This window comes from Trachinotus anak, unplaced genomic scaffold (assembly GCF_046630095.1).
Source record: "Trachinotus anak isolate AG129_WGS33_773 ecotype Australia unplaced genomic scaffold, CSIRO_AGI_Tana_v1 ptg000003l, whole genome shotgun sequence".
NCBI classification, from domain to species: Eukaryota; Metazoa; Chordata; class Actinopteri; order Carangiformes; family Carangidae; genus Trachinotus; species Trachinotus anak.
In genome coordinates this window covers 11,716,204-11,741,763 of record NW_027273854.1, presented here as the reverse complement: position 1 = coordinate 11,741,763, position 25,560 = coordinate 11,716,204, and the positions used below count along the sequence as shown (strand labels likewise).

Below are 25,560 nucleotides of genomic sequence, written 5' to 3'. Positions count from 1 at the left end.
CAGGCTACTTCTTGGCAGGTGAAAAATTAGACTGGAGTTTTAGTGGTGCTCTAGCTTTAAAGGTGCTAGAGGGCAGATTTTGTTCAGACAGAGCCAGGCTTTCTGGTATTTATGCTAAGCTAAGCTAACCAGCGGCTCAAGGTAGCTTTAGCATTTGAGTATCTTCTGACGTAACTGTCAGTAATAAAGCGAATAAGTGCATTTCCCAAAAGGTTAACTTTATACTCAAAGGTTGCACTTGGACAGGTTATTATGAGTGTTTAAAATGTGAGTAAATATGATTTGAATAGGAGGCTGACAATATGATATATCATATAGCAATTCATGTAGCAAGTCAGCAGCTCATATACTTAAGACTTGGTGTCAACTGCTTTTAATTTAGACCAATAACATCCTATGTGTTTTAGGCGTTTGAACAATGTTTGGCACACTGTTTACATCCGATAATGGCGTTAGTGTAATTTATAATCAGCGTATTCGGAATCCACTCAGACCAGAAATGTTTCAGTTTTACTCAGGATCTCTGTGTGTAAACACAGTTGTATTCTGCACTTTCACCTTCGGCGGGGAATCGCAGCACAGAACCAGTTGTTATCTGGCACTGCTCTGACAGCCTGGTGCCCACTCCTCCCTGCTGCTGTGTGATCCAGTTTCAGTCAGGCCCAGTGCTGCCAGACTCTGTGGAGCTGGCTGCACTATCAGATGTCCTCAGAATGAAATGGGCTGTTTTATCACCTCACCCAGTGGCAGCTGTCTCCCAGGCATCCACATACCTGCAAAGGGTGATACATGACCCTCCTCATGCCTCACTGTGAGGCGGCGTGCATCAGTGACTGGGATGGTCGGGAGAGTCATCCATCACAAGACCGCCGCCTCACTGCTCTGCAGTCACTGGAGAGGAAACTAGAAGTATCCTCTCAGGTACGCTGGTTCAAGGAGCGATGGAAAAATGCCAGGAGTGCACTTTATTCCCTCAGTTTAATTGACACGCAGTCAGGAAAAAACAGTTACAACCTGCACAGTCTTTTAAGTCGGCATAAAGGAGAGCAAACAACTGCAGAGTTAGCTGAGCAGCATGCAGTCTTTTTATTCACAATATTTTTGCAAATCAAATTTCTTGAACTCTCCACTGCTGATCCGTGACATTTAAAATGATGTCTCATCTCTACCAGCCCCAAAGACAGACAGCTGAAGGTGCCAGGCTCAGTAGGGACTCTGCTCTTATGTGAAAATATGCAAAAATAAGTACAAAATATTCAACACAAGACACTAAAAATACTGTGTCAAATTCTTATAACTGTGGCTGAATATATCTATTGTGACGTTGGTATTTGACGTATGATTTATGCATTAGGCCACAAACTGTCACACAACTTTAACATCTTACCAAAACTCCATGGTGGAAATGTTAATTTATTGGTATATGGTAAGTAAACAAGTTCGCAAATAATGTGTTTTGCTTTTTCATCTGTGACATTTAGCAGCTTTTCCACTAATATTGCACTAATATTAAAATATTTATTGTTAAATAGCACATAATGTCCAAATTGCTTTACAGAAGATGAGATACATGACAGGGTTATTATCACTTGTAAAATAATGAGATCTAAGGGGAATATTGGATATTTATTTTTGCTATTATTGTCAATCACCCACCAGTGATCACTTTTCTCATTCTCTGTTTCCTTGACAGGGTAATTTCCTTTTCTAATAAACAGGAGAGAAAGTGCTGCCCTTTTTGCTGAGTCACCTTTCACTTTGGCCTCAGTTCCTGGCTTGAATGGAAATGCTATGACCTCTTTTGTGGAGAGATATGTACTGCTAAAGAAAAAGGAAATTACAAGTCAAGGAAATATGACTAGTTTTCTTCCAGTGAGCTATCAGCCAGAGGTGCTGAGAAGAAACATTAAGTCTGTTACAAGAGGTGTCACTCCCGACAGTAAAATATGTGAACCGTACTATATGGTGTTTATTGGTTGGGTGAGACTTGTAAAAGGAGGTGATCCATCAAAAAGGCAGTGAAAGCAATCAACTAATTAGACACAGATCTCAGACTCATAAATCCCTGCCTGGCCATATCTAACTGATTACAGGCATTTTTAATGGCTTGTTTGACTGATCACCTTGGTCAGTTTGACATCAACCTAACAGAGTTAAATAGCCTGAACCAGAAAAACCTTGTACACAGAGCCTGTGATTTCATATAACAGTACCACCAGTCTACCTCAGGTTGTGATGTCCTAGTAATGATGGAAACGCTGCAGTCAGAGATTTGTCACCAGGCTCGGCTACAGCCAGGAAATTATTCAGAGGTGGTGTGTGGGCCATTTCCTCCACGCTGAACAGGCTAGGGGGTCAGCCACTCACCAGCCTCAGGGGTCATCTGGGTGGTGGGGGTGTGAACCACGGTGCTCTGGGGGGTGGGGGAAACCACTTGGATGGACACATCAGAGTTACCAGGCTGGGGGCTCTCTGGAATATCTGTCACAGCTGAGCCCACTGGAGAAAAACAAGAACTGCATCTTTAATATGAATAAGTTCACTGTTGTTTGAAGCACACACTGCTAACTGTTCACCATTTAGAAATGAAAAGGGCAGCACTTTCTCTCCTGTTTAAAAACATAAGCTTTAGTTGGAGAATCTTGCCATTCTCCTGCACCCTGATTAGCGCAGTTTAGTGCCTTGTTTTATACAACTTTCTGTTTCTAGTAGGAATGTTAGAAAGGGAAATATCAACAAATCCTTTTAGAAAGATTTATGTGCAACTCACCTTTTTTCTGTTCTTATATGCAATTATACTCTGAGCATCCTGCTTTTGGTAAGTACCGGTACATTACCCTTTGTTTAAAGACCCAAACAACTGACCAGTCTTTCAAGAACTAAACATTAGTTTAATATTAGTTGTGCTAATTCCAATTATTATTGATAGGATATAATATTTTAATAAGGCCTGGGCTGAAAAAAACTGTGAACCTATTTAACAAATGTGATTCATCCAGTTACTGTCACTCACTATGACAGCTACAAGGCTATTGTAATGGCCTTTTGTTATCTGCCAGTAAAAAGCAATGGCTTTGACTTTTTGGATGTGAAACAATGATGAATAGACTGCTATATTAATAGTAATTTACAGCACGACAAGAGCCACTAATATATTATAAATGATGGTTGTAAAATTCAAAAGACCATTTTTATCATCTATTTTTCTTTTTCAGATAGCAATAATGTGCCCTTCATAAACATGATGTTGAGGGTCTTTATAATAAAGGAGGAAGATATTGAAGGACGATTAAATAATTAACTGTACACATTTATGTAAGTGCTTCATGTCATGACATACTATGACAGCAACATGAATTACTTTATGATTCAAGTACTCTGACTCATTATTTTCATTACCATTATGAGAAAAACTGTTCTCCAGGGAACTAGTCTGTTTGAACAGAGCTTGCCCTGATTGTAAACATCTAACGTGCCAAGCCACAGTCAAGGTGATTCATGAGCTGTTGAGATCTGCACCTGTCCAATGAGCCATGACCTTTTGACCTTGAAGTATCATCATGTGTCTGCTCTCTGACTTTGCTCTTAGCCTCATTGTTCTTCTCTTCATCTCCGACTAATTCTGATTTCAGACTGTGAAACCTGAAATGGCAGAGGAGGTATCACATGCTGGTCTCCTCGGGTCAAATGAGACAAGTGCAGCTGTTGCTGGATCAACTTAAAGAGCCCGTATACAGCAAGGAGGGGCGCTCCCTAAATAATTTCTCCCTATACATCTTTAACTGAACCTCACTCTACCTCTGTCTCAGTTCCAAATATTGGGTCACTTATCTGTTCTTGTTTCATTACATCCAAAACAACAATAGGCGAAAAAGCAGACAACAAATTGCAACTTCAGCACCAATCTCTCCCCCTCCCTCTCTCCCTGCCTCTATCTCACACATTTCTGGTTCTCTCCCATGCTCATCCATTTCAGATTCTGTTGAAGAGGTCAGAAAATGGCTTCTATTCAGGACACAGTCTGTGCAGACTCTTTTGTACACTCACACACCTTCTTACAAACACACAGACACACACACACACACAAACACACAGACACACACACACATACACATATCCCCAGGCTCCCTGCTAGAGTGTCAGGTCAGCAGTAGTGGTGCAGTAACAGTAGCAGTAGCTAGCAATAGCAGCACTGTGTGGCTGTGGCACCCCAGTGGAAGAATGTTCGTCGGCCTGCCACGGCTGCAGTGAGCGCCTTTGTTGTGTGGAATGTGTCAGCGTGGAAACAAACCTGCGTGTGTGATGGTGTCGTTCATTGTTTGCGAGCAACAAAAACAGAGATGCTACCGTGACTAGCTTGGGTGTGCATGCTGGAGTGTGTGTGTGCTTGTCATCAGCTGTATGCACAGTAATTTACACTCTGTCCTCTAGTTGTAGCGTGTCCACATTGCCTTGGCATCATGGTGGTGTGGTGCAGTGTTTCCCAACCGATTTTGTCTGATGTACCACCGCACTTTGCTTTAAAGCCAATATCACCATAACTACATCTACAGGAATACTTTTTTCTGTGGTCTGTTATCTATTGTTTTTTTTCACACAGATGGTATTATTTCATAAGGCAGTCATCTGAGAGGCATTTTTATTGCCCCAATTTAGAAATGGTTCAATAAAAAGAGCAGTAAATTATCAAGCCAATGTAGGACATTATACATTCAGATTTTTTTAAATTTTATTTCTATTTTACTTATTTATTTATTTTGCGGAAAGAAGTAAAACATGCTTTAATAAAATATAAAGATTATATAATATTTGAAATGACAATATTATGTAGAGCAATTTATTGTATAAGACAGGTATTTGGTTAATTGTGTAGTTGTGTCTCAGTGTTTGTTATTGGTATAGTTGAGTCTTAGTGTGTGTGTGGAGGTCAAGTGTATTATTTTCACTGAGGTAGCCTATTGTAAATATGGACCCCCGGGAAGAGCAGCTACTGTAGTTGTTACAATAGTGGGAATCTAAATAAACTAAGAAACCTGAAAGACAGAGCGACAAAGTGACTCTGGAATTGTTCATGTTTCAAGGCCTCTTTTCCTTTTTCAGTACATTTGGTCAAATTTGCAGTCATTACAACCATTCATCCTTTTTTGACTTTTCTATTTTGGAAACTGAGGGATGTCGTGTGCAGTCGGCCTATTGCAGTTGGAGTCTTTATTGGGTATTGTTACAATACATAAACTAAACAAGACAAAGAGTCTACAACCATGCTAGTGTTTAAGTTTTGTAGCTACTTAGGCATAAGTACAGCAATACCTTGAGCTGATTGCTAATGCTAGCATGGCAAAATGCATACAATTGAAGCTGTTGTGAATAAAAAATAAAATACTAATAAAATAAAAATGTGACCTGATGATGGTGCTAAAGGAAAGGTGAGTGCATCACCCAACAGATGACAATAAATCCTGATGGTCAGATGACAAATGTCATAGAACGGCATCCGGTAGATTCATCCTCTGTGAACCAAAACATTCTGCGCAAAACTTCATGGCAACCCATCCAATTGCCTGGACCAAAGTGGAGGACTAATAAACCAAAAAATGGATAGACTGACATTGCCCTCCCCTGTGCTAAAATCAGCATCACAATTTGTAATCATATTGCATGAGTATTGTGTGAGTTTTTTAATAAAATCAAAATTTAGATTTTTTTTTTTTAGGTGATTAGGTGAACTTAGCCACAATCTTTTCATGTACTCTCTTACTCTCTTGCTATGGGCTACTTACTGGTTGGATATCACTGGCACAGTGTACCATTGTGTGTTCAAGGGCAAATTTTTGTCTCTCTCTTTGAGCTCCAGTGCAGGTCAGTCACACTGGATGTGGGTCTGCATTCTCAGCTGCTCAACTCTGCCCTTCACGTGTGCACAGAGTACACACACAAAACACACTCCCTCTTTATCATTTTATACTCCTCTCTGTCTGTGTCCCCCATCCTATTCGCTCTGTCTCGTCTCTTTCTTCTCATGTATCCCCAGCCCCGATCCTTTGCTCTATCTCTGTCACACAAACACACCATGAGCCCTGCAGACATTTTCTTTCTTTCCTTCACTTGCAATTTTCTCTCTCTTCCTCATACTCTCTCTCCTTGTCTCTTTCTCTATCTCCGTCACTGGCCTCATTCTTTCTCTGTGTCACTGCTCCCAGAATCCTCATCTCTCTGCTTTAACTTCAAAACCATACTGGGATGAATGCTGTATCAGTTCCTATGTGTGTAAGTGTGTGCGTCTGAGACTGTACTGTGCATGAGCTGATATATGTATGTGTGTATTTGTGGAAAAGTGTATAGTACTTTATAGGTTGATTATGCATTCTAGTGTGTGTGTGACACCAGCTGCCTTCCAATCAGCAGCTGTTGTCGGCCACCAGGAGAAAATTCAAGATCAGTGGTATTGTGTTGCAAGCCTGAGGCCTGACATTTAGTGCTACCAATGTGAGTGTGTGTGTTTGTGTGTGTGTGTGTGTGTGTGTGTGTGTGCACGCGCATTCTCACCTCGGCTCTCACGTTGGGCCCAGAACAGTTTGACAGTTTTGGCAATGTTGTGGTTTTCTCTCAGTTTTTTTTGCCACTGACGCAGCTCCTGCACATCTGGGCGAGCCCTGATCTGTAACACACACACACACACACACACGCACACGCACACGCACACGCACACACACACACACACACACATACACAGTACACGTGCAAAGGCAGCACATGCATGATAAGCAAACTAAATCAATAACTTAATTAAGTTGCAAGCTGACCAGTACTGGTAATGTTGCATCATCTTTGTTGTGGTTAAAGACTACAGGTGAGCAGGCTATCACTATCAGAGCCCCTCAGCATTTTTACTTGTTTATGTTATCTTTTTATATGGTGCATGTTATTGCATTTTTGTTAATTTTTTTTTTTCATTTCATTTTTTCAAGGTGCTATATAAATACAGTTTATTACTATTATCATTATTATAATTTGTGGAAAGTTGTGGAAAGTTATGCATTGCACTGTTACACTGTTGCATAACATTGCTGTAAACAGTTTATTGAGGACTATGTGTGTGTGTGTGTTATACAAATGTGTAAGATAGTGACTACAGAACACCACTGGTTTCAGCTGTATTGTGGATAATATGTCTGAAAGGCTCCTGTTATTCTGCTAGTGATGCATGTTTAGATGTGTTACTGTGTGTTTGTGTGTCTGTGTCACAGGCGGGTACATTGGTGAAATTTTGCAGCTGATCCACGCAGTCTAATTGTCAATAAGTTGTCTCTTATTCTTTTCTCTGTTCAGTCTGTAGTTAGCTCTTTTGTTGTTGTTTGTGGAGGAATTCCCTGTAGTTGCTGTGTGTGTTTGTGTGTGGGCTGCTGGCTTTCCTGAGAGATTACTAAACATACTTACTGTTTTGGATTAATAGAAAATATCCCTGAAGAGCTCACTCTCTTTTCTCTTTATCTCCACCTCCTACCACTAACTAAGCCTCCTTTCCCTTACTTTTCCCTTTCCTCCTCTTTTTCCTCCTTCCCTCTCTTCTCCTTCAGTACCCAGGTGTGCCTCTCCTCAGATACTGTCTCGTATACCAACACCTCATTCTCTTGTTCTGTGGCACATCAATGCTTCATCCCTCTCCGTTCACCTCTCTCCTCTCTGCTCTGCACTCTCTCCCACATCTCCTCTCCCCAATCTTGTTTTCCTCCTGTTCGTCCCTCTCCAACACTCTTCCACGAGTGGCTGCTTGTGTGGCAACAATAGTGTTGCTAATAGCAGCAAATATGAAAGTGGGCCTGTTATATATGCCTGGTGATGGGTTGAAGAATGGTGAGCTCCAATAGTTAATTCACAGGGTGTCACTGCGCCGCAGCAGCCCCTCTGCTGATGGGAGCAAACCATAGAAATGGAAATGAGGGGTGAGGGTCAGCAGGGATGGGGGAGCTGGAGTCTGTCTTGTTTGTTCACCATGGCTTGTGTGTGTCTGTGTCTGTGTGGCCATTTCTAGTCTGTGTCACTTCAGTTGGTGTGCAGCAAAAACCTTAAACCTCCAGTTTTGATTTTGTTGTTGTCAGTGTCACCTAAATGACGGAAATATTTGATGGCTGTGGGACCATGGGACCCCTGAGACAAGGCGTTATAGTATGTCACACATAAAAACAGTTTTTCTCAGTTCTTGGAAAGCTGGTTTTGTGAATACACAAGCATTCTACAGGATGCTGACAGTTTGTATTTGATAGCAGGAGACAAAGGGCTGAGCTGAGTGTGTGAGTGTGTGTGAGCAATTTGAAGTCTGTCTGTGTGCATCAGCACAACTGATTAGCAGGGGTGAGGTATTGTTTTGACTGTGTGCATGAAGCTGGTCTAAGACTCTGTGTGTTTCATGTGTATTCATGCTGTGTGTGAGAGTGTTGAACATAATTTATGACACCAACTTCTATATTTCTTTATTCCATTCTTCCTAATGCAAATCACTAATGAACCACACAATAGCTCGTTGCCATAATCATCTATGTCACTGCACATGTGATAGAGTTTGTTTCACAGTACACGTGAGTCAGTCCCCTCATGCTGTGTCTATGCATGAAGGTTGGGATTAGAGTGATTAGGAAAAATTAGCAAGACATTGCAAGGCTGCATGCGTTCACATGCATTATTTGACATGCAGAGGAACAACCACAAGCAAACGCACACGTGCTGAAAAATCACACAGCAGCACAAAACACTAACGAGAGGGACTCCATCCTCCTCTCTCTCTCAAATCCCACACCATCAGCAGCACACGCAGAACCCCCTACACCCAACAACCACACAGAAACACAAACTGTGCACAGTATGCCCTCCTCACCCTCTCTCTCTCTCTCACACACACACACACACACACACACACACACGTTTCAATCCCACTGCACAGCCTTTCAAGCTGCCTTCCTTTTTGTGCAAAGCTGCCTGTGAGACTGAGCTCCTCTCCCAGTCTCACACTCTGCAGCAGCACAATGGCTTCTGTTCAGAGGGACTGGCTGCAGTTGCATCACCAGCCATACTGACAAGCTGTATAAAGACACAGCAAACATAGTCTTCCCCAGCTACCCTCCACACTTCATCCACCCATCCATCCATCATCTTTTTGTTAACTGATGCTTCCATCGTGGCTTAACTGGCCAAGTATCCTGTGATCTGATTTGTGCCTCTGTAGACTCATTCATAGTAAGAGGTTGCACTGTGACCCTACTGTCCTATGTAAGAACACTTAAAGGTACATAAGACAGAGAATAGTCTCTATATTTCAGACAGAAGTGGATATAACAGGGCTACCTGTGTAGGCCTTTCATGCTATGACAAATCCATCAGATTCTGCCTCTATAGCCTCTATGTAGGAGAAGGGAGGGCTAAGCAGAGCCAACGGCTACTTGGATGTCCTGAGTGCCTGTGACATATTTTCTGCATGAGTGTCACTGCTCATGACCCATCACTGACTTAACACTGGACCTGAATCCAAACCATTCATCTATCTCTGCCCTCGGATCACTCAGCTGGAATCACAGACCTACTTCTGCTGTTGTCTATGCAGCTCAGAGTATGTATGTGTGTGTGTGTGTGTGTGTTTGTGTCTTTCAACCAGCTCTATTAGTTTATGTCAAGTGGAATACCACTCAGTACTCTCAGTGTCCCACTTCTTCACAATAAACAAGATGGCAAGTCCAAGAGTACTTGTCCGAGACATGTTTGGACTGTAACACGGCCGACATTTTGTCAAAATGACTTAACAACTTAACAAAATAAAAAAAAACAAACTATGAATTATTACTTATTTATGGTGCATTACAAAGAGTAGTTACCTTTAGAAACGAAACATCAGTTTCAGGTGAGAGGATCTACATCAAGTGTGTGCAAGTTTAACGCAGACCTAAGACTTGTTAGACAAGCTGAATGCTAGTCAGAATAAAATGTATGACCATAAAAATGAAAACTACTTATACTTGTAGAGCAAAAGTTTGACATTTGACAGTTAGATCAGAAGAGCCACACCACTCTGATGTCTGCATGGTAATTATGTAGCTAAATCCAGCAGTCGTTTAACTTAGCTTTGCACAAAGACTGGAAATGGGTAAACAGTATGGCTCTGACCAAAAGTAACAAAATAATTTGTCATTTTACATGAGCTGACGCACCAGACAGAAACTGTCCTGTAAAAACTGAGCTGTGCCAATAGTTACGTTTTATTGTTAGGTGACCCCTAGCAACTATCGTAATTATGACAGGAGCAAAGGAAGTAGTCAGGGAAACATATGTAGATAGAAAAATTGATAGCTCAAAAAAACACACAACTTTCACACAGAAAGTGCTTGTTTCCAGTGTAAATGACTGTTCCATAGATTTAACTTTGTTTTTATTATTGTAACCATAACCTTAATCTTAACCCTTAATACGGCTTTTCCTAAACCTAACCAAGCAGTTTTGTTTAGTTTTTTTGCCTAAACCTAATGAAACTGTGATCATTCCAAAACCTTAATCTTGTGTTTTTATTGTTATTGTGACAATGAAGGTCCAATGCACCTGCTGCTAGTATGCTCCTATGGGTCATATTCAGTTGTAGGGACAAGCCATCTTTATGGTTGTTTAGGTTGGAGGACAGTTTCTTGGCTTAGCGCAGCAATTGGAATCTCCACGGGTTGTTTAACAGCTGCTCCGATATAAAAACAGTGCGACACATAACCCCAACAGTGAAGTAAATTGTCACACTATCCCATGAGATTTTCTAACACACATGTACACACACACACACACATACAGGGCTTAGAATAATATCTAACATCACATCACGGACGGAAACAAGATAACCAATCACACTTCTCTGACTTGAGTTGGAATGTGATTTATTATGCTAGGTAAGGGTAGACTATAGTAGCCGGGATGTGGCTAACCTCAGTTTGTGTACAATTAATACATCTGCAAATGGAGACTGGAAATGATTAGGAAAGACGTCTGCTTCTCTACCTGACCACAACCCCCTGATATTGACAGCCTAAGTGTAATTCCTATTTATTGCACAGCTACCACATTACTCTAACTCAGCTGACTAAACCTGAGACAGCCTGAGAAGCCTTAGTGATCAGTGGTGTGTGTGTGTGTGCGTACTGTATGTGTGCATTACACTAGCAGGCATGGATGAATGGATTAGAGTTGTGCTAAGGCACACAGTGTAAAGAAGATTATGTAATATGTTTAGGCCTAGCAGCTCTTTATAGTTCTACGTGAGTGAACCAAAAGACAATCACATTGTCTGGGTCATAGATGTGAATTATTGTGTGTGTGTGTGTGTTTGTGCGTGTGTGTGTGTGTGTTTATGCGTCAGTGTGTACTATCTCTACCACTGCTCTTCTCCAATCCTCAATATGTTTTGATGAAAGAGATTAATAATGGAGCACTAAAACTCCAATCTACGAAAATACTCTCCTCTCTCCCTGCCTCCTGGCCCTCAGTCTGTCTGTCTTTCTCACCCACACAAACACACTCACACACACACTCACACACACACACACACACACACATTCACACAAACACACACACCCTCTGCAGTCAGCGCTGCGTCAGGCAGGTTATATAACAGCAGAAAGTGTAAGAGTGAAGGGAAAAACGAGGGTGTGTGGAAGGGGTGAAGAGAATAGAGTATATTGATAAAGGTAGAGGTATGCAATGTTGGATAAAATTTACATCAGCATAATTATCGAGGCATTATCTGGATAAAAACCATATAGAAAACGCGTATTCATCATTGAGTCAAATGGAATTTTTCTTCTGGTGTATTTTTCTGCAGCACAAACCCACCACAATCCTATTATACTATTATAATCCTCAAAAATATCTCAAGTACTTAAAAACACCACTCTGGGACAGATAATGGTAGTTTCACTTAGACATGAGATCTAAGAACTGATATAACGCAATGAGAGTTGGTTGTAATGCATTTACAATGGGAGAAAATAAATGTCAATATTGAATTGTCACATGCTGTTTGCAAACATGCACATACTCATCCACATGGCAATAGACACACACAGACACAAACAGTGTTACACACATACATACACACACAGAAATGAGGATTCACACTGCATCAGTGCTGCACGACTGACTGTTTGTGCTGATGTCCTTGTCTCTGGTCTGCTGCCCACTGTGCTGTTAAAGTGCTGTTTTTCTCCAGCCAAGGTAACAACAGCCGTGACACAGTACAACGCATTTCAGGACCTTGCCTCAGTGCCTGCCCAAAATAACTCCACCCTGGTTATCTTAAATAAGTCATGACCCTCTGTGTGTTTAAGAGGCCAAGCCTCAACTTAGGACCCTGACTGCGCTGCATTCACAGGCTGTCTGTGCCTCTCAGGCGCTTCATGCTGCATCTCTCTCCCTATTCTTAACAACTACAGATGTTGCCAGTGCTGCATTTCCTTCCATCCTGCCCCATTCCTAATCCGAAGTGGCTCTGCAACATCATCTTGCCTTTCCTCACTTTTTGTTATGCATCCATCCATCCGAAAATGTTCCAAATACAGACTGAGCTTTATCCTTTCAGATATATTTTTATATTTATTGACTCTTTGTCTCTTTCTGGCTGTGTCTCTCTTCTTTTAAATCCTTTGGGATGCCTGGATGCAGTGCCATAAGTGGCCCTACTGAACCTCTCAGTTCAGAGTGAACATAGGAGAAGTGATGGGCAACTGGCTCACTGCTGCTGCCTCATGAGAGCGGAGGTCAATTAGACTTTGTGTTGTTTCAGAAAAAAAGAGAGGAGGTGTTGCCCCCTGCTGGTGTGAGTCCATCTGTTAATTCACACACCCGTAGATTAAACTGCACGCAAAAACATATTTTCATTCAAAAAGAATGTAATTGTACGTGACATCACAGTTGGCATCTTTCCCTCTCAATGGTTTGTTGAAAGACTGAAGATGAATCCTCCCACAAGCAGGAAGGATAAGAAAAAATAAGAGCTTCTGGTGAAACAAACAAAAACATGACCCCCCCCCCCCCCTGTATCCTTACATGATAGAAGACTGAGTTTATTTGTGTGTGGAGAAACTGTGGCTGTTTGCCTCTGGTACTGTCTGTGTATGTCTATTTATATCACAGTACAGAACACTTCAGACCACAACGCCCACACAGGAGGGAATTAAAGCCTGGCATCACTGATGACATAATCAAGCTGCTGAATGAAACTGCAGTCCCTGTGGAAGAGGGGCTTTTCAGTGAGATGGAATTATACAACAAGATTGCACTGTAGGCAAATGCACACACAGGAGGACGCCTGTGTGACTGACCCATGCACACACACACAAACACAAACACACATAGAGACAGACTCGCTGCGGTGTGTGGGGTACTTGCAGGTTTCCTTTACACTTTTGACCTTTGACTTTTTTTACCCACAGTGTAACTTCTTAAATCAATTTGAAGAGTTTGGGAGGTGGTAAGCAGAGTTGGGAGGACAGACTAGCCCAGGCAGGCATAGCTAAAGTTATACGTAAATATGTGAAGCGTAGTTTCCTAAACATTATAACATTATTGGCATACAAGTTTAAGCAATATATAGCATTATCTTCCACGCTTTTCATTTGAAAATCCCCTAATTTTCTTAAATTTTTGAGTTTATGTGTTTGTTAAAGTTTTCTTTACTTTTCAAGGCTTTTCATAGCCCCATAATCAAGTTTCTGTTAACTGTCTGTCTACATTACTTGTTCTAGTACTTTTATAAAAGGTTAGAGAGAAAGCCTGTAAACATGATTTTGCTTCCAGTCATGTCAAGTGTACCTTGTATCCCCTCCAGAAAGCCTGGATGAGCAGAGCAGCCTGATCCTCACTCAGGAGTAGAAACAGGGGGATGGGACGTCTGGGACTTTAGATAGAGAGAGAAAGAAAAAGAGAAAAAGTGTGACAAGAGACAATAAAGTCAGCATGGCAACAGGCACATTCACAACATGTATCTGTGCATGTCATAACTTAAATCTAGTTTTTCCATAATTAATTCCCATGAAATTAATGTTGTTCTGTACTTTTGACACGGGAAATTGAAGAAGAACATGGTGACGGGACAATTTTCAAATAAAACATAGGATTTTCATTTCTTGACAAACAATGATTTTGCAGGTAACAGCTGTTGGGTGTGTGCAAGACAGGTGACAGGTTGATGAGAAACTCACTGCATGCTGAGCCAGTCGTTAACAAAGGGGATGTTATGGAAGTTCACTGGGACCTGTCCTTGCCTGCGGGGGTTGTGGCTGAGGGAAGAGGGAGAGTGTGAGAGGATGAGAGCACATGGCACACTCACAATTTTTCACATGCAGCACCTACAATATGACATAAGAGAGCGTTTATGGGGTGAGGTGAGCATTGTGGAGAGAAGAGAGAGTTGTTGAGAGAGTTTGAAGGCCTTACTTGTATAGCCACTCAGTTAGGAAGTCGCACGGGTTAAATGCTGTTATTTTCCTCTGCAACACAAAAGAAGGTCAATCAATGCCATTTAACATGCACACAAATTATTCAGCACTAAGCATTTTAATGTTATAGTTGGTTATGACATAAAATGATCATGTAATCTTACTCTGCAACATAACTAATAGCTACAGCTGTGAAATTAATGTGGTAAAGAAAAATAAAGATGGATAGTACAAGTACCTAAAAATGTACTTATTCACAGCACTTGAGCACTGGGTGCCCGTTATGAGAACCAAAACATATATATTTTCATTCATTCCTCCATTCAATTGTTGAATGGTAGATAGTATTTTAGTGTTGTCTGGAGATCACTTATTTACATCCATGTACATCCTGGCTGCAAACCAATTTCTCTACTTTAGACTTTTGAGTAAATGTACTTAGAAGTTGATGTTGTGTCTTGTCATTTTCAGTAGATCCAGGAAGGGTATGAGCAATTGTGATCTGAAAAGTTGCAAGTAACTATAGCTGACAGACAAATGTAGTGCAGTAAAAAGAACAGAATTTGCCTCTGAGATGTAGTGGGCTAGAAGTGGCATAAAATGAAAACACTCAAGTAAAGTATCTAAAATTTGTGTTTCAGCACTGTACATCACTGGACATATTTTTTACATTTTTATCCTACCAAATACATAAATTCCTTTGATTTCAGGCTTTAAATCAATCTCTGCTCATTTCAACAGTTGACTGTAGCTTGATAATTAGTTGGGTGATGATCAAATGAAATTCAGACCTGGAAACAGTCGTGTTTCTGAGCTTCTCTCAGCAAAGCCTCCAGTCCAGGCAATAACACTGGAAATATCTTTCTCTCCATAAAACGGGTGACAGGACCTGACACAAACACACCCACACATATATATGGACAAGGATACCAAAGATATGTGTGTACAATTGCAAATGGCAGGGCAAAACCATGTAGACAACTACCCAGGGGCCTCAGACCCCTTGGGGCCCCAAAAGCCCTAGGTTCAGTCTACTCTGTTTCTTCCTACATAATTTAATTAATCACAACAATTATTTTCATCATCAAAGTCATCATCATCTCACAGTTACTTTCTTTAATAACTGATTGATTGCTCAGTGTCTAAAATAGCAGATATTCACACTGTTTAAGGTGGCACCAGTGAACAACTAATCCATTACAGTACTGGTTGGTTTCCGGGTGTGTGAGGAATTAATGTAGTGGAGGTCAAGAGGAGCTCCACGGCAGATTTTCTGCACCAGAATCCCCTTACGAGGTTCTTACTTTCACTGAGTTTTGGAGGTGCTGTACTTTGAGCTGCTGACGGGCACTTCTGGCGTGGTGGAAGAGGTTTTCCTAACACAGAGCATCCAGCGAGAGCAGGGTGGGACAGAAGCGGGTCAAAGTCTCTCAGAGGATCATCATCCACAAACACCTAATGAAACCAGAGACTGTCGTAACTAGGCACTTTCAGAGAGATACAGCAGACCAATGTGGAGGATTTGTACAGCTGACCTTGGCTGTGGTGAGTCCATAGGAGACTGGGGAGTGTGTAGTGGCACTGTACTGGGAGAACTGGGTGCTCACTGAGCTGCTATCTGTCCACACAGCACTGGGAGGACTAAGCTGCTCGGCCTCAAACTCTCCAAAAACACATTAAACAAAACAAATTAGCTTTTTTTTTTTTTTAAATTCACAAAAACTTCAACAAAAAGAACAATTATGATCTTACCTTCACACACTTGTTGCCAAAGTGATTTATTGTCACTGATTATCTTCGCCATCATTCCGCTTGTTTTCTCCACAGGTCGCCAAGGACTCGTTGGTTGCCAAGGAAGTAGTTATGCATTCTCGGGAACCAACTTCCGGTTTAAACACAAGTTAAAAATACAGGAGGCTATGAGTTACAGCCGGATATAATAAGAGGACAATTAACCAACAGATGATGAACAAACACACCATCTTCTTTTACTCTCAGTATAACTGTTTACTACAACGCTGCATACGACGACCTAAAACATAACTGAGCGGTATAACAGTAGCTGTTTTTCTTGAATAGCTGTTTATGGTGTCGATGTATATACACACTTATATTCAACAAAGTCGTGTTTTTTCCTCTCATGCTGCTCTTCTAATGAAAGAAGTCTCCTTTTGAGCTGCTTCCAATGTAGAAAAGAAACAGAAATACACCCGGAGCGCCAGACCGCAAATTCCGTAGTTCCCATATTCACCAGTAGAGAGCAGCAGGTAATTGGCCATTTATTACGTATGTTCAACCTTTGAAGAGTTGGCTGCAATTTTTGTGGTCACACACATTAGTAAAAGGCACAAATCTACACAGCATGATTCTACATTTGCCTCACTATAAACGCTTAAGGAAAAATAGATTATTATTTTTGATTAGCCTTTACCAATTGATTATTTAATATTTAATACCAGCGGTGGAAAGAAACTAAGTACATTTACACAATTACTATACTTTCCATTTTATACACAACTACAATTCAGAGGTACACATTGTACTTCGTACTACGCTTATTTTTAGATTATATGTATAGTTTTTAGTTATTTTGACTTTGAAGTACACTTTTATAATAATTATGCACTTGTATGTACCAAGTAAGGTTTTGAATGCAGGACTTTAAATTTTAAATTGTATTTACATGTACAGGATTTTTCATATATTCAAAGTAAATTTGTAGAGTTTTTATGATCTCTGGATACTCTGACAGATGTCTAGTGTTTTAGAATGTTTTTCTTTTAGTGTTTGTCTTGTGTTTTTGTTGATTGTTGTAGTTGAGATAAAAATATGTTCCTGATGTGCTACTTTTGCTCTCTATTGGTTAAAAAAAAGTTCAGTCAGATCTGTTATTGTTGGCTCTAAATGAACAATGAGCCACAGATTGCGACAAACATCAGTACCACACAGTAAATGGAATTTTTTTCTAAAAAATAAAATACTGTGTAGGCGTTGTGGTCTGAAGCAAAAGAAAAAGCTTTTGATGAAAATGGCATAGTAATATTATTCTCTCATGTCATATTATTTAGAGGAGGTTCTTCAAAATTAAAGTCTTTATTGGAATATATTCCAAAGCAGTTAAGTCATCTCATGACTGAACAAAAATAGCAATTTATCTTAAAAAAAAAGTCCCAAGATGGTTCCAAAATGCACTGAACAGCTTTTCACAAAATATACATTGCAGTAACTCATATCTTGCAGGAACTAACTGACTTGTTAATAAATAAGATTGTGAAGAAAACATTTTTTATACATATGTTAGACTTCCCCATATTTGCAACTAAAATTGGTGACTACACATACCCCGATTTTTAAACAAATTGTGAAGACCTGTGCCAAACATTTCTCTAACAAATTGTTGCAGTGCATCCTCTGACATTATAACCCCCCCAAAACAAAACAAAAAAGCAATACAATGCAATGAGAAACAGTAGAAATAATAGTAGTAATACAACAATAATAATGATAATGACAGGATGATTTTTTTTTTTATAAAGCAACACTGATAAAAGCAGATATTATAAACGACCAGCTATCAACAATAAAATATACAGATTACATTCCTTCAGGGTTTCAGAATAGAGGGAGCCCAAGTGAGGACGTTTATAACTGAGCTAGAGGGACACACAGAGTCTCCTCTTGATAGAAACGCAAAAAAAAGAGAAAAAAGAAAGAGAAAAAAGAAAGAAAATCACACTTTTGTCTACAGGAGAAGTTATATTATTAGTTTTCAACATTGATTTATAATTTGAGATCCAGGCACAGGACTCAAATTTTCATGTAAATTAATGATGATGAAAAGTTAAACAGTATGGTTCTGGAAGAGTCACATGCTAGTGTTAATCCTGGAGTCCATCCATAACCATACACATATTTTGTCTAATGTACATAGTGAAGAGCCTCCTAATACTCCCAACACATAGAGTGCAGGTCAGTGGTTATATAGTGTTGCTGTGTAGTTAAAGGATGACTTGCATCAAGCCTCCAATTGAGAAAACATTCAGATCTTGTCCATAGGCAGCATGTTCAGTTCCACAAAAAAAAAAAAAAAAAAAATCTTAGTTATGGCTATGTGGATGCATGATGCCAAGCCTTGAATGTTGTGAACCTTACATGTCCAGTATAAGCCCACAGTGAATGTGCTCCAGTCCAGCAGGCTGTTCACACAGCTCAGTTAAGGTCAATGCAGAGACCTGACAGCAACAAAGGGAGTGACATGCCTGGAATCGTCACAGAAAAAGGTGCTGTGGCTTCAATCCTGATAATAGTACTGTAGACTACCAAGAAAATAAAGATAAATACAGATGATTAACAACAAAAACCAAATCAGACTGAGATACAGTGTGTGAGGAAATGGTGGAGATGAGTCTGTAATCCCCCATTTCAAGCATCCAGCTTCCTGTAGGAGTGGAACGTGCCAAGAAGGGGATGGATTTGTCCGCTCAGTGGAGCCTGGAGCCCTCACGGGCTAATTCAGTGCAAGAGGCCTTTTACAAAAAGGGGACTGGTACTTTTAGCTTCTTCCGTGGTTCTATTCTTCTTCTCCGACACTGACAGTCCACATACACACTTTCCCGTGATTCTTTCTAGATTACAAAACGTGTTCATGATTCAGTCTGGGCACATTCCTTTAACAATCCACAACTTCTGTGTCTTCATGGCTTTCATACAAAAACATCCACATACAAAAACGTCCACAAAGTAGCACCAAGTCCCCTCCGTTTTTATGAAGTTGGCGAGAGCTATGTACAGAAAGGGTGATATGTCATACATGAGTGGTATGGTAGTGGTTGGTTCACTGGGGCCGAGGTTCTCCATGGACTCTGAAGCGGTACAGACAGGTGTACTCTGGGTGACCCCAGTTAGACAGCACCCGCACCTCAATGATCTGGAAGGCCTTGTCATTCTGCTCCTGAAAGAGAAGAGAAAAAATATTCAGCACATGGTCGCAGACATTAAACTAATTTTTATTTCTAATATGTTAGGAGGTGCCACTATGGTTACCATAACAGGGAAAGTTTGCAGTGATTCCCCATCTTCCTGGTATGTGTACTGTCCCAGCAGCTTCCCTTCTTCTTGGTACTCATCATCTAGACCCTGAATATAAACAAACATCCAGTGAAAACAGCCATTAATCATTGATGTCTGCTTTGGATTAGCAAGTGTCCAGCACTAAGGTTTCATGTCACTACGTTTCTTACAAAAACAGTGAAGTTGCGAGGAGCACTGGTGATATTTCCAGTTGGAGACAAGGCCTTGGGGATGTGCTCCAGGCAGAAGGATGTGGGCAGGATCCTCAGGGACAACCGGATCACCAGATAGCCCTGAGAGCCTTTAAACGCCCAGCAGTTACCTGGGTACACATCAGGCTGAAGAGGGGAAGTGAGGGGACAAATGCCAAAATTAGTTTGTTATTTAACAATTTCAAGACTTGTGACTTAGTTTTCCTACAAACCAGTTTTACTTCCCACCAACCATTAAATGATAACAATATTTAAAAGAGTACTCTAGTTCATCAGTCACATAGGATGCCTACCCACTCAAGCTCAAACATCTTTCCATTATCAGCAAAATAGAAATATCTCTTGGATATCTCATGGTGATGCTCACCTGGATGACAACACGTGGAGACTGGGAGAAGTACCAGAGTGGCAGGCCAAACAGACTCATAAGGGCTGTCTTGGTTTCATATGTCTCAGAGCAGCGGGTACTGAGGATGCTGCCACCTGCACACACACAGGGGGAAACAGGAAACTGCAATTATGCTGAAAGGTAAAATGTTCATTTTTTAAGTCACTAATGAGTTTGAGGCAATTTCAAAACGATATTGTATGTGTGTTTGTGTGTATGCCACTCCACTTTTCTACGCAGCTGCAGCGCAACTGGGAATTTAGTTTGTGTAAAATGTTTGTGGTTTGGTTTTACATACTGCAAATTCAGTGATTGTACAGCTTTTTTAATTCCACAGTCCTCTTCCTTGTCGAACTCCAGTGCCTATTTTATCCACAATGCACTTTAACTGCCAACAGTTCAGTAACAGATTCAGAGACAAGGAGCAGGCTACAGAGATCTGGTACATCTCTCTAACTCTTTTTTTTCCCCCATTTTTCTTTTTTTTTTAACTCTTTTTTCAGGCTTGTAGTCTTTAGCTCCAACCAATTAATCAGATTTTGTGCAGCTTCCACTGGAACCACAAAAGACAACTTTTTTCCCATATATCCAGTAGTACCCCTAAAAATCTGTAAACACTTTGATGTGTAAAAACTGCTGGAGTTCCCCTTTACAGTTGATGTGTAATGTTGTTCAACTGCTGGCTTTTCTAATAACAAGCACTGTAATTACAAGCAAGACATCATCCATAAACCATAATTTAATAACAGTGATGATGAGATATATCAGGATGTGTCTGATTTTGCTCAGCATGTGATCGATCACTGCTTTGCAGTATCTAATGAGAACAACATTTCACCATGGGGGTAAAAGACAAAACCTGATAAGTTGGGAAAGTTGAAAAAAGAAGAGACAAACTGCACAAGCAGTCACATTCAGGTGCTGATGTGTGAGGGGCTGCACTTTAAGTCAGACACCAGAAGTTAGTGTGATAATTACGAGTTGGACCACCACTCGTTCTGCTACCAGTTGCCTGCGGGAAATGCCGCTGATGATCATGCAGTAAGATATTCTTATGCTGATGATAATGATACACTTTATTTATGTGATGTCACAGGATATATACGGAGAGGGAGGGAGATGAGATGAAATGAAGGTGGCTGTAATTACATGGGGTGTGTCTGAACTACGATGCAACTGGAGGGTCTCAATGCCCAAACTTATTATGAACTCGATCTTTCATGTAGGTCAACAGACTGCTCAGTGACAGACAATGGAGCCTGAGCTTTTGCCATTAATACCCTGTTGTCCTCGAGCCTGACTAAAGCCTGCACCCTTGTTATGTAAGAGGCATACATTTGAGCACAGTACTGAGTTATGGAACAGCTAGTTTGCTTATCCCTTCAATCCATTAACTTGTATGAAGGCCCAGGATGGACAGGCCCCTGAAATCAATGCAAGACCTCCTCCTTACCGCCAGACTCCAGGGCGTAGTCCACCAGGCCTGTTCGATCCTGGGAGTAGAGCCTCAGAGCATTCTGGACGATCAGCTTCACTTGCTGCAGTACAGAGCACGACACAAGAGTTAAAGATTAAATAACAGGCTCAAACACATGGAAAACCAACACTTTTAAAAAGCTCAGCGTAGATTATGTGATTAAGATGGAAATCCACAGTGATGATGATACTGAGAGTAGGAAGTGTACATTCATTACCTCTTCTGTCAGTCCCTCAGCAGAGGTAGTGTGCTGCACAGTTCCGGTTACTGTCTGAACAATGGTCTTGGCTTGTGACTCGGCCTCACCCAGGGTCTTGGCGCGATTAAGCTCTAGCTGCAAGGACACGTTTCTCAGGATGCTCAGCTCTAGTGAAGCCAGTGACGCCTGCAGGTCAGGTGTGCTGACATAGCGCTGGCTCAGCCAGTAGATCAGAGACTCGGGCACCTCTCCCTGCTCATCTCCTGACCCACCACTGCCAAAGAACAGAGCCTGCAACTCCTTACGCACCTGTGAGGACACCTGGGCTGTGATCTGGGAAAGAGATTCACAGAAATACAAAGAGAAAAGAAATGTAATGGAAACTGGGCATCTGAAGAATCTTAGCAGTCAGTGGCAGATTAAGTTGATGTTAGAGGAGTCATTTGTGTTACTTACTGTCTCCTGCAGCGTGTCCAGCTGCTCACACTTGCCCTTGCATCCTACAACACCCTGCAGGTCCTGTCTGACTTTACCCAGCTCCACCTCAAGTCTCTTCACCTCTGCTAACAGAGCATCATGGTCCTCCTGCTTTACACCCACACTGAGTGAAACACAGAATCTATATGTGAGCTGCCATAACCTTGAAGTTGCTTCGCAAGATGTTATTAGCACATTGAAAAAAGAAAACAAACAAACAGACAAATCAGTTTATTTATTTATCTTATTTTTGTACCTGACAGGAGCTGTGTCTGCTGCTGAAATGACAACCTCTTTCTCTTTCTTCTCCTTCTCATGCTCATAGTGCTGCTGCCTCTGCTGCACCTCCTACAACACAGATCATGGATAAGCATTACAGAAGACAGCAAACACTAAAAGGGAAACTTTCACTTTCATAATTCAGAAAAACCCCTACTTACAGATGAACAGCGGACACTATTGTTTCAAGAAAGAAAAGCTTTTTTGCCTGGTCGGCCTTCACAATTAATCCATTTCAAAGACATTTGATACAGCAGAGATGTTTCTTTGTAAACCGACTGAAACAACCAGATCTGCCTTCATACCTGGTCTTGTCTGCCCTCACCTGTCTGAGCTTGTCAGGATATTTTGTCTTTTTAAACACCAATGTTTCTATGGTTGTGGTATGTGTCCCATCATCTCACGCAAACAGTTTTCTGCCAGTTGGTAGTTAGTTAATGTTTACCATATAAACTCTACTCTTTCATTCTGTACTTTAAAAAAAAAAAAAAAAAAAAAAAAAGGATTATAATCTATGTTTCACCTACTTATTTTTGCTTTAAATTCACATTTTCGTTATTTTAATGATTTATATTGGAAAATAAGTGCCAAATAGGTAACACTGGTACATTTACTGTGATGTTCATCAATGTGTGCTTAGCCTGTTAACAAAAAAGAAATTAAAAAAAGCCATCTAGCCACATTAACCCACGCATTCTGGAGGCATGTTTTCTCAGTGTAAAAGCACTAAATCTGCTGTATGTACCTCTGTCTTGGCTGCCAGAGTGTTGAGCAGCGACTCTAAACCAGCCAGCCGTGCTGCCTGACTCTCTTGCTGTCGTTTCTGCTCCTCTGTGCTCTGCATGAAGCAGGGATAAAGAGAAAAAAGTGAGATGCATTTTAAGCAAAGGCTTCCTCTTGTAATGCAGCCCTTAAACTCTCAGGAACAACAGGTGTCCTCATTTTCCTACCTGTGCCCTGTGTGTGTTCTCCTGCTCCAGCTCTCCTCGCAGCACGCCCAGTCTCTGCTCAAGCAGGGAGGACACCCACAATCCCAGGCTCTCCCTGTCTGTCTGAGTGTGTAGCTGCTCCCTCAGGGTGCTGTAGAGACCCAGAATGTCCCCATGACGCTGCTCCTGCTTCTGGTCACCCTGTTGGACTCTCTCCCATAGGAGGGCTAGCTGGCGCTCCACACGTTCAAGACGCTCCAAATCCACAGTGGAGACTGCCCCTGATGGCAGGATCGGCTGAGAAGGAGGAGAGTGACAGAGTGAACAGAGAGGAGAAGAAGGGTGGAAATGATGTGGACAAAAAAAACATCTATTGTTTTGTGCCGACACAAAGATAGTCCTGCATTGCACCTGACACACAATGACATTTATTAAGCATTTGTGTACATTTGTACATGGTAAAAGCACTATGATCATTACATAAAAAGTCTTTTGAAGTCATTGAAAATGCTTGAACTGCAAGATAATTCATGCAATGTGGTCATTCACAGTATACTCATATTCACTCATTGATTTATTATAATACATGTGTATAATACATGTGATTTATCTTACCGGTGCCTGTGAGACTGGGGTAGCTGGGGTCTGCTCCAGTGGAGTCTCTGGTGTGGGGACAGAGGCAGGAACTGGAGCAGAAGATGGCAGCAGGTCAGACAGGATGGTTAAGGGAGACGCAGGACGCCACTCAGTTAGGTTTATGGTTGGGAGGTAGGCAAGCAGGGCAGCAGTGGACGGACCCCACAACCATAGAGCTGCATATAAACGATAGATAGTGGAGGTTAAACCCTACTCACCTGTTGGTTGTTCAATCATAAAAAACTCAAACTTTTTTCAGACCCTTCAGAAATGCATTTGACATTCTAGTGAAGATCATAGAAACCAAACAAGCTGAATTGTGGGCAAATGTGTATAAAAACACACAAATATCTAGGATATTTACATTTCACATGCAGTAAAGCTGCAGCTGTAAAAACATGGTGTCTCAGTTTTAAACATATCCTTAAATCCAAATCATACACAATAGATGTAATAAGTAGTTAAAATGAATTACTCACAAAATGGAGTAATTCACTAGGAGCCCAGAAAGGCTGACCTGAATCTGGTCCTGGATTTGTAGTATACTCTAGGGATGTGTGCTGGTTCTAACATTTACTGCCTCGCTACAGACTGATTTTTGAAGCAAAGGAGCACTGTTGAGTTCTTATAAACTCACCAAGGAGGAGCAAAAGAGGCAAAAGGAGCAGCAGGAGCTTCCACAGTTTGGGAAGGCATCTAAAATACAGGGTTACACACTGGTCAGATTAACACAACTGATAGGAGTACATGCTGTTAACATGCTGTTCATTTCAGGTACCCTATATGAATCAACACTGTCAAAACTCATAATTCATAACTCTGTTCAGTCACTACTTAACACATAGACTGTTGACTTTGTTTTTTTGCTGTTTATATTTATTGTATTATGTGCAATGACTAAATAAAAAAATACTTCTATCAATCAAAATGCAGTATTTCAGGACTCAAGGTAAATAACTATCATTTACTGTTAGCTGGAAGTATAAATACATTTGGAAATTATGATTATTTTATTCTCATGTCAACATTCAAGAAATTTTACTATTAATTTTAGTATTACTTATTACTATAAGACTACCAAATGCCTATTCTTGACAAGCCAACTCTGCCAACATTTTTGTTAAAGCAGTCATTAAATCTGACTGAATATTTGGAAAATCACACTTTTGAATATTTAAACTTTCAGTAACTTTTTAACACTTGGGGGCAGTGAATACAAGTCATAAACACAACAATGACATAATAATACTTAATAAAGTTGATATGGTGAAATAAATACGGAAAAAGTTTCTTATTTACACATCCAGAGGTTTACAGGGCAACATAAGCATTCATTTGGAGTTGTGTTATATATAGTGGGTTTTTAGTGCTTTTTTGTTGAAAATAACTGCCTGCTGGTCAGAAATGATGCAAATGGAGCGATGAGAGTGAAGCCAA

At 40.8% G+C, this 25,560-nt stretch overlaps 2 protein-coding genes across 12 annotated transcripts in view; both read right to left on the bottom strand.

The window, feature by feature from the left end:
• Positions 1-962: 962 nt before the first annotated feature.
• On the bottom strand, positions 963-17,388 carry iqck (IQ motif containing K). 4 transcript variants are annotated; one of them, XR_011689100.1, is made up of 10 exons: positions 16,209-17,388; positions 15,992-16,119; positions 15,761-15,911; positions 15,248-15,345; positions 14,455-14,507; positions 14,220-14,297; positions 13,831-13,915; positions 6,547-6,658; positions 2,225-2,499; positions 963-1,215 (listed from the first exon to the last, which is right to left on the bottom strand). XR_011689100.1 is itself a non-coding variant. In XM_071473678.1 (10 exons), exons 1-10 carry the CDS (start codon positions 16,261-16,263, stop codon positions 1,790-1,792), a joined length of 924 nt encoding a protein of 307 aa, XP_071329779.1. In that variant the 5' UTR covers positions 16,264-17,388; the 3' UTR covers positions 963-1,789. The 4 variants fall into 4 exon arrangements, 3 of the variants coding, with proteins under 3 accessions (XP_071329779.1, XP_071329781.1, XP_071329778.1); XM_071473678.1 differs by having other exon boundaries at positions 963-1,821; positions 2,368-2,499; XM_071473680.1 differs by having other exon boundaries at positions 963-1,220; positions 2,368-2,499.
• Positions 17,389-17,530: 142 nt separating this feature from the next.
• Positions 17,531-25,560, bottom strand: part of sun1b (Sad1 and UNC84 domain containing 1b) — a 31,678-nt gene continuing 23,648 nt past the window's right edge. For all 8 annotated transcript variants that reach the window (XM_071473671.1, XM_071473667.1, XM_071473668.1 and 5 more), the window contains 12 exons: positions 24,761-24,819; positions 24,103-24,299; positions 23,509-23,784; positions 23,304-23,396; positions 22,536-22,627; positions 22,259-22,403; positions 21,821-22,135; positions 21,580-21,664; positions 20,106-20,221; positions 19,697-19,864; positions 19,500-19,592; positions 17,531-19,407 (listed from right to left, as the gene is read on the bottom strand). In XM_071473671.1, coding sequence (XP_071329772.1) covers positions 19,291-19,407; positions 19,500-19,592; positions 19,697-19,864; positions 20,106-20,221; positions 21,580-21,664; positions 21,821-22,135; positions 22,259-22,403; positions 22,536-22,627; positions 23,304-23,396; positions 23,509-23,784; positions 24,103-24,299; positions 24,761-24,819 — 1,756 coding nt within the window. In that variant the 3' untranslated portion in view covers positions 17,531-19,290. The remainder of the gene's footprint in view (positions 19,408-19,499; positions 19,593-19,696; positions 19,865-20,105; positions 20,222-21,579; positions 21,665-21,820; positions 22,136-22,258; positions 22,404-22,535; positions 22,628-23,303; positions 23,397-23,508; positions 23,785-24,102; positions 24,300-24,760; positions 24,820-25,560) is intronic.